The following is a 9,416-nucleotide window of genomic DNA, read 5'->3' on the forward strand; positions in this document are numbered from 1 at the left end:
AGGACATGTCCTGGTCAAACATGACTCCAAGGTTCCTCACAGTGTTACTGGAGGCCAAGGTAATGCCATCCAGAGTAAGAATCTGGTTAGATACCATATTTCTAAGCTTTTCAGGGCCGAGTACAATAACCTCAGTTTGATCTGAATTAAGAAGCAGAAAGTTAGCGGCCATCCAGGTCTTTATGTCTTTAAGACATTCCTGCAGTTTAACTCATTGGTGTGTGTTATCTGGCTTCATGGACAGATAGAGCTGGGTGTCATCTGCATAGCAGTGTAAATGTATGCTATGTCTTCTAATGATGCTGCCTAAGGGAAGCATGTATAATGTAAACAGAATTGGTCCTAGCACTGAACCCTGTGGAACTCCATAATTGACCTCAGTGTGTGAAGAGGACTCTCCATTTACATGCACAAACTGGAGTCTATTCAATTCAATTACATTTTATTTATATAGCACCAAATGACAACAAAAGTCACCTCAAGGTGCTTCATAGATACAGAGAAAAACCCAACAGTCATATGACCCCCTATGAGCAAGCACTTTGGCGACAGTGGGAAGGAAAAACTCCCTTTTAACCGGCAGAAACAGGCTCAGGGAGGGGTGGGGCCATCTGCTGTGATTGGTTGGGGTGAGAGAAGGAAGACAGGATAAAGACATGCTGTGGAAGAGAGACAGAGGTTAATAACAGATATGATTCAATGCAGAGAGGTCTGTGAACACATAGTGAGTGAGAAAGGTGACTGGAAAGGAAAAACTCAATGCATCATGGGAATCCCCCGGCAGCCTACGTCTATTGCAGCATAACTAAGGGAGGATTCAGGGTCACCTGGTCCAGCCCTAACTATATGCTTTAGCAAAAAGGAAAGTTTGAAGCCTAATCTTAAAAGTAGAGATAGTGTCTGTCTCCTGAATCCAAACTGGAAGCTGGTTCCACAGAAGAGGGGCCTGAAAACTGAAGGCTCTGCCTCCCATTCTACTTTTAAATACTCTAGGAACAACAAGTAGGCCTGCAGAGCGAGAGCGAAGTGCTCTAATAGGGTGATATGGTACTACAAGGTCATTAAGATAAGATGGGGCCTGATTATTTAAGACCTTGTATGTCTATTAGATAGATATTGTGATCAGGAGATACAAACCACTGCAGCACAGTACCTGTAATACCTACAGCATGTTCTAATCGCTCTAATAGGATATTATGGTCGACAGTATCGAACGCTGCACTGAGGTCTAGCAGGACAAGCACAGAGATGAGTCCACTGTCAGAGGCCATAAGAAGATCATTTGTAACCTTCACTACAGGGAGTGCAGAATTATTAGGCAAGTTGTATTTTTGAGGAATAATGTTATTATTGAACAACAACCATGTTCTCAATGAACCCAAAAAACTCATTAATATCAAAGCTGAATGTTTTTGGAAGTAGTTTTTAGTTTGTTTTTAGTTTTAGCTATTTTAGGGGGATATCTGTGTGTGCAGGTGACTATTACTGTGCATAATTATTAGGCAACTTAACAAAAAACAAATATATACCCATTTCAATGATTTATTTTTACCAGTGAAACCAATATAACATCTCCACATTCACAAATATACATTTCTGACATTCAAAAACCAAACAAAAACAAATCAGCGACCAATATAGCCACCTTTCTTTGCAAGGACACTCAAAAGCCTGCCATCCATGGATTCTGTCAGTGTTTTGATCTGTTCACCATCAACATCAACATTGCGTGCAGCAGCAACCACAGCCTCCCAGACACTGTTCAGAGAGGTGTACTGTTTTCCCTCCTTGTAAATCTCACATTTGATGATGGACCACAGGTTCTCAATGGGGTTCAGATCAGGTGAACAAGGTGGCCATGTCATTAGTTTTTCTTCTTTTATACCCTTTCTTGCCAGCCACGCTGTGGAGTACTTGGACGCGTGTGATGGAGCATTGTCCTGCATGAAAATCATGTTTTTCTTGAAGGATGCAGACTTCTTCCTGTACCACTGCTTGAAGAAGGTGTCTTCCAGAAACTGGCAGTAGGACTGGGAGTTGAGCTTGACTCCATCCTCAACCCGAAAAGGCCCCACAAGCTCATCTTTGATGATACCAGCCCAAACCAGTACTCCACCTCCACCTTGCTGGCGTCTGAGTGGGACTGGAGCTCTCTGCCCTTTACCAATCCAGCCACGGGCCCATCCATCTGGCCCATCAAGACTCACTCTCATGTCATCAGTCCATAAAACCTTAGAAAAACCAGTCTTGAGATATTTCTTGGCCCAGTCTTGACGTTTCAGCTTGTGTGTCTTGTTCAGTGGTGGTCGTCTTTCAGCCTTTCTTACCTTGACCATGTCTCTGAGTATTGCACACCTTGTGCTTTTGGGCACTCCAGTGATGTTGCAGCTCTGAAATATGGCCAAACTGGTGGCAAGTGGCATCCTGGCAGCTGCACGCTTGACTTTTCTCAGTTCATGGGCAGTTATTTTGCGCCTTGGTTTTTCCACACGCTTCTTGCGACCCTGTTGACTATTTTGAATGAAACGCTTGATTGTTCGATGATCACGCTTCAGAAGCTTTGCAGTTTTGAGACTGCTGCATCCCTCTGCAAGATATCTCACTATTTTTGACTTTTCTGAGCCTGTCAAGTCCTTCTTTTGACCCATTTTGCCAAAGGAAAGGACGTTGCCTAATAATTATGCACACCTGATATAGGGTGTTGATGTCATTAGACCACACCCCTTCTCATTACAGAGATGCACATCACCTAATATGCTTAATTGGTAGTAGGCTTTCGAGCCTATACAGCTTGGAATAAGACAACATGCATGAAAAGGATGATGTGGACAAAATACTAATTTGCCTAATAATTCTGCACTCCCTGTAAAGCTGTTTCTGTGCTGTGATGAGCTCTGAAACCTACTACTGCCAGCTTCAAGGCAGAGATAGGTTGAACATATTTAAGATTGAAGTATTGATTAATGGTAGGAATTCTTTGAGCAGTCTTGTAGGAAAGAAGGGTCTATAAGTCACATTGATGATTTGGAGAATACAATAAGATAGTCTTTTATTGTCATTGTACATGTACAACAGAATTGATGAGAATAGGATGAGGAAGTTATTACTGACGTCAACTCAGAAAGAGTTTCAATAAATATCAGTGGTTAAAAACTCCATAGAATTTAAATAGTATCTTTGGTTCCATCATGTTAGCATGTTTTTTTTATTCAGGTGGACTCACCTCAATGTACTTTTTCTGCAGGTCATGTAACTTATCAAGGAGGATGGAGATTCAGCATTAAGCCAGCATCCTGTGGGCAGGAGGTCTGAGGAGAGGCAAGGGATCATGGGCGATGGAGGACCCCTGCAGACTGAGGGGAATGCCCTCCTCAAAGCTGTCTTCCAGGGGAAGTTGAGGCTGACCCGCCTGCTGCTCGAGGGTGGCGCTTACATCAATGAGGGCAATGAGCGTGGCGAGACGCCCATCTCTGCTGCCTGCTTAGCAAGCTACGATGACCCACAGACCCGGCAGAGGATGGTGAGGTATCTGTTGGAGAAAGGAGCTGACCCGAACATCCCCGATAAGAGTGGCCGGACAGCGCTGATGCATGCCTGTGCAGAGCAGGCAGGAAAGGAGGTGGTGTCACTGCTGCTGGAGAACGGAGCCGATCCCAGCCTCAAAGACTACTCTGGTTCCTCTGCTCTTGTCCACGCCATCAACAAAGGGGACCGTGACACCCTGCAGGTTCTGCTGGACTCCTGCAAGGCCAAGGGCAAGGAGGTGATCATCATCACCACCGACACATCTCCGTCAGGCACCAAGAAGACCAAACAGTACCTCAACTCCCCACCATCCCCAGGCATTGTGGACAAACTGTCTCCTGCCTGTATGTCACCCTCTGAGGTGGAGATTGGCACCTCCTCCCCTGCAGGAGACAAAGATGAGGAAGGGATCTTCAGCTTCAAACTCACCTCAGCATTACCTTTACCTTCAGCTCGACCTCCAGGTGAGAAGAGGCCACCTCCCCGTAAACTGCTTAAGCGTCTGAACTCAGAACCGTGGGGCCTGGTGGCACCTTCAGTTCTCAGTGGGGTTCCCCAGGACCGGGTGGATGGAGGTCTGGAGGAGGAGGAGGGCAACAGCAACCTGAACAAGACGATCACAGAGATGAACGGACTGACTGTCACAGAGCCGGTGAGGCCACTATTGTCACGGCGTCACAGCATTGAGACGCACGACCCCACATCCCCTAAACTCATTGACCGATCCTGCTCTGAGGACTGCGCAGGGCTGTCTGGTCCATCGTGGGCTGACAAAGTGCAGCAGCACCAGATCCTCTACCGCAGGAACACAGCTCCAGAATCCCAGGAGAACGCTGCTGGACCTGGGACAGTTGTGGCCCGAGCCCTAGCTCACCCCAAGCTCACACGGATGGAGCACTATGAGTCAGATACCCACCTTTGTCCAGAGTCCATTCCTGGATCACCGGACTCTGGGAGGATTTCGGTAGAACGGAGGAGGTACAACGCTTCCCCCTTGTCCCTGGTCACCAGTTCTTCCAGGGAGTCTCTGGAAAACATCCCCAACTCAGTTTCTCCCATCACTATGCGACGGCGTGGCCCAGGGCTCCTGGAGCGCCGGGGCTCTGGGACCCTGCTGCTGGACCACATCTCCCACACCAGGCCCGGCTTCTTGCCTCCGCTTAACATCAACCCGCAGAGACCCATCCCTGACATCCGGGCCAATGGGAAACCCACCTCCCCCATCAACTCCGGACACAAGATCCTGGTTCCAGTAGCCCCAGCCTCACCCAAACGGGGCCCAGACTTCAAGATGAAGAAGAAGCTGATGAGGAGACACTCAATGCAGACAGAGCAGATGAAGCAGCTTTCGACCTTCCAGGAGATTCTGGCGGAAAAAGTCATTGAGTCCAACGGGGATTGATGAATGAAGACAAGGGAGCAAAGCAAAGGGTAGCTGCAGAGACTTATCAGGGGTTGATTTACTGTGAAGCATCTCCATTAGATCATCACAGATGAACTCAAATTAATACCATGGTGTGGTCTTTAAGGAGAGCTGCACCAACAAGGACTCAATTCACCTGAGAAGAGTTTAGGTTTAATACAGGTTTTGTCTGTTCCTGGTGTGAAACTGTGAGGTCAGTATGAGTTTAATCCAACCAACATTAAAGATCATTGCAACATGCAGTTAGACTCTATCACCTTACCGATTACCTTTCATATATAACATCACATCTTCAGGAATCAGATTATTCTGAGAATATGATGACGTGTGCATGTCTGTGCAGGTTCATGCAGGTGATAGCAGTATTAAGTTGATTAGACTTCTTTTTTAGGTTATTGAAAAAGCGTTTCTGATGAGACTCAAGTATATAGAGAGTTCCTAGACGTGTACGTCCACACGCAGAGACGTGTTCATAGACGTGTACGTCCACACGCAGACGTGTACGTCCACACGCAGAGACGTGTTCGTCCACACGCAGAGACGTGTTCGTCCACACGCAGAGACGTGTTCATGGACGTGTACGTCCACACGCAGATCATGTGCAAGATCATGGGCTCTGAAAATAACAAGTAGAAAATATCAAATTGTACTGCTTTCAAAATTCGAATAAAATAAATATTAAATCCAAGAAACTAAATAACGATCAACATGTGAGACCTTATTTTCTTACGAAGCTGTTTACAAACCTGTATTAAATTAAGTAATGGTGCTTTATGTGGCTGTTCAGTGACATTGCGTGACGCTTGTCAGCAGTGTCTTCACAGGTAGTCCTAATTTGTTTTAACATATTAGTACGAAAGCTGCATTTTAAATCAAACTACGTATTCTTGATCACAAATACTGTTCTGGCATCTTTAAGAAACCAAAGTGCTTGAAAATCACTTTAAATACAGTGAGTTATGAGGATATACTTACCTTGTTTGTGCAGAGGCCCGGCTCCCCCTGATCAGCATGGCCACTGTGCTGACATACAAGGGGGAGTTCTTAAAACATCTAAAATTTAAATTAAACTCAGAAGGAAGATTATTTACACCATCTGCATGCCTTCAGTTCCTAATAAACCATATGACATATGTAACTGACACAGCGATCACCTGCTTTTCATACGGTGCATGTGCATTACAACTTGTAGGTTACAGTGGGTCCTCAAAAGCATAAAATGTTAATGTTGAGTATTTTTGAACTAGAAAACGTTGATATTTATTCTTTATGAGTCAAACATCATGCAGAAGTACTTGAAATTTTCCATGCAAAGTAAATGCTGGTATCACCGCAGTCAGCCACGCATTTGACTAAAGTCCTGGAGCAGTCGGTGGGTTGGTTCTGGCCTAGTGGGCCATAATTTGATATACAGTGTTTAATGTCTTCCAGTGACAGTCACGATTACTTCTTTATAGTGTGGCAAACAGATGAACAGCTTCCTGTTGCATCGTTTTGCCACAGACAAACTGCAGTACCTCTGGATGACCAGTAGGAGATCCACAATATTGGTGTAAAATTCTTACATCCAAGGAAAGCTCGATGAAGAACTCCAACCCAAGATCAGTTTAATGAATAAAAGAAAGGATAACTGAAATTACCCAATACTAGAGCTCTTTAACATATTTGCTCATACACGTGGTAATTCGTTTCACCGTTGTAGCTCCCTCAGAGATTTCCAGCAGGTTGAAGTTGAAACTTGTGGGTGAAGCTCTCCTTACCTTCATTTAATTGTCTGAATGTTTAGCCACAGAAAGCTCCTCAGATTCCTCCGAATTTCTCATCCTCTCCTCCACTCAGACCTGAACTGGCCTAAAGAGAAATAATCAGACTCCTTTGATGTTTACAGATGCACAATTTGCACTGAGGTCATTTCCATTTTCCTCCTGCTACCAGATGAAGACACAAACGTCCTGCTGCAAACTAACTTGTTTTCATTCATAAAGCTGACATATTTATTTATACGCTCCTGTTTGATTGATAACGTGTAAAACTACCTACTGCGCTGTATGTACTGTAATGATCTATAGTCAATATAATAGTTGGTATATCTGTGGAAACCCATCTTTATTTTACCCGTTTCCTGTGTCTGTACTTTCAGAGATGATATTTTGATTGAACTTGTGTTGAGAAACATTGGTTTATTGTTTATGATACTCCAAAGAAACCAGTTCACACTGTAAGTACTGAAAAACAAATCTGTAATGTTATACACTACACCTGTTTCAGCACGAGGGGACCCTGTTAAAGGAGCAGCTTGGGCAGAAAAAGTCAGTTCACTCATTTTATTCTGAGATGTTAGCAGGTTTTAAATCAGAAGCACCTTTATTAATAAACAGGTGGAAAAATCGTTGGAAACTGGGGCGTGTCCTCATCTCACAGCTGAACCTATGACCCCCTCAGTTCACTTTTATTTATATATAATCCTGTGAAAAAACCAAGCCCACTGTTACTAGTTCTATAGGCATCAACATGGTGTTACCCGAGGGAGGCACCCATTGCAGTAGGAATGAGCCGTAGGTATGCAGTCAGTCCACAAGGCTAATCCTAATACAAAAACAACTGTTCTAAACAGGTAACAGGAGCACACAAGACAATTGTAGGTGGGAGACAGACAAGCGCTGAGGGGAATATATTAAAAACGAACACATTAAACGGCAATCCACACTTGACGATGTGTCATAGAAACTCTTCAATGCCCGTCACCGCGGTAAGATAATATAGTCCCACGCGTGGACAGTGTAAAGTTACATAGAAAAATTAGAAAAAAATAAAGACTGGAATAAAATATCAATAAGATACTGTACACAACTGTACACAATAGAATAGAATAAAATACTATATACACAATTGAATAAAATAGCATTTGTATTCTATTTTATTCTATGTACATGTAAAAGCGGCGAGAAAAAGGATCAGCTTCCACGTGGCGCCTTCGCTGTCTGCGGTGCTAAAACACAATCCGTACATTAATGGGTGCTGATACGATGAGATAATTAACAAATAGACCAAATAAACAGCCACAACCATCAGAACAGTTCTCAGCTCTTCACTGTCAAATTAAATCAGCCTCAGAACACATGGCAGCAGACACAGACATCCAAGGACGTCGGCCCAGCAGCCATTGGCTATCTGTAAATTAAAACGGGACATTACTTACACTGAGCAGGTTACCTCAGAAGGAATATCCCTCCCACTTTGCCTCATGTCTGTTTTTCAGTTAACTGCCCCCGGCAAGTTTCCACACAGTTTCTTGCTACTGGGGTACAAATAACTTTAAACCTCTGCCAAAACTCAAGCAGAACGTTATCTGGGGACTACCTCACTAACAGAAGGCCACACCAAGCTGTTGTAGAAAAGCTAAAAAGGCCAAATAGCGCTGCTTAGACCCAGTATTCACACAACTCCAGGTTCACACAAGAGATCAACAAATTACCTGCACCTGTGCTTATAAAAGAGAAAAACCCAGCTCTGCCTGCCAGGGCAGTTTCCAGACTCAGGTCTCGCCTGTCGCAAGGGTAAGAAGCAGCCACCTATATAAAAGTAGAAATGTTGTCAGCATTCAAGAATGTGTTATCAGTGCTCAGGATGAAAGACATCAGCAATATTCTTGGTGCTGTCCATCAATCTGGGAGGAGCGATGAGATCATTTCCACACAATGTGAAAGTCCGTCATTCTACAGTGAGAAGGATTGTTCATAGGCGGATGTTGGTGTGGCTGCAGTCAATTTGTGCAAATATCAAAGCGCTCCATCTCACACTCTACAGGCCTCAGTTAGCATCTTAAACACTGAAGTTAATGACAGCACAAATAGAAATAGACCAAAGAAGTATGGCTGCTTTAAAAGAGAAGAGGAGAAAACATGACTTAGGTTTGTAAAGCCGCAGCAGACTTCAGCAACAGACGAGAGTAAAGTGCACAGCAGCAAACGGCTCGCTGTGAGCGCCGTGCAGGAGTGATGACGATCCGAGTGGACCGTGAACTCCCCGTACATCAGAGTATTCCAGAGTCAGAGTGAGGCCATGTGTCCCGCAGCTGAAGCTCGGACCAATCGGCAGGACGCTGAAGCGAGCGCAGACGGAGCTGCTGCAGCGGTCCAGAGTGCAGAGCTCAGAGAGCTGTGCATAAACGAATGGAGCAAACTTCAGCAACGCTGTGAAGAAGAGTGGAGCCAAACTCCTCAGTTAAGTATCTGAGGCTGTGACCACGGGACTGTAACAACATGATTGTTGGGCTTCATTTCTGTATCTAACGGTAGTTTTAAGATGAACTAGTAAATAACAATTAGCTAATGTCACGCATGAGACGAGTGTCATTACACTTTGGTAATGTAAATATAATATGGCTAATATATCTATTATTATATTAATTAAGATTTATTACAGCAGTGAGCTTGAACTCTGTGTCAAATACTGAGCTTCAGTAAAG

The 9,416-nt window shown here is 44.3% G+C and overlaps 1 protein-coding gene across 3 annotated transcripts in view; it reads left to right on the plus strand.

The window, feature by feature from the left end:
* The window catches only part of ankrd34a (ankyrin repeat domain 34A), a 24,345-nt gene extending 16,641 nt beyond the window's left edge, over positions 1-7,704 (plus strand). For all 3 annotated transcript variants that reach the window (XM_082550721.1, XM_082550720.1, XM_082550719.1), the window contains exon 2: positions 3,245-7,704. In XM_082550721.1, coding sequence (XP_082406847.1) covers positions 3,329-4,927 — 1,599 coding nt within the window. In that variant the 5' untranslated portion in view covers positions 3,245-3,328 and the 3' untranslated portion in view covers positions 4,928-7,704. The remainder of the gene's footprint in view (positions 1-3,244) is intronic.
* Positions 7,705-9,416: the final 1,712 nt, after the last annotated feature.

This window comes from Aulonocara stuartgranti (assembly GCF_965226115.1).
Source record: "Aulonocara stuartgranti genome assembly, chromosome: 11".
Taxonomy (NCBI): domain Eukaryota; kingdom Metazoa; phylum Chordata; class Actinopteri; order Cichliformes; family Cichlidae; genus Aulonocara; species Aulonocara stuartgranti.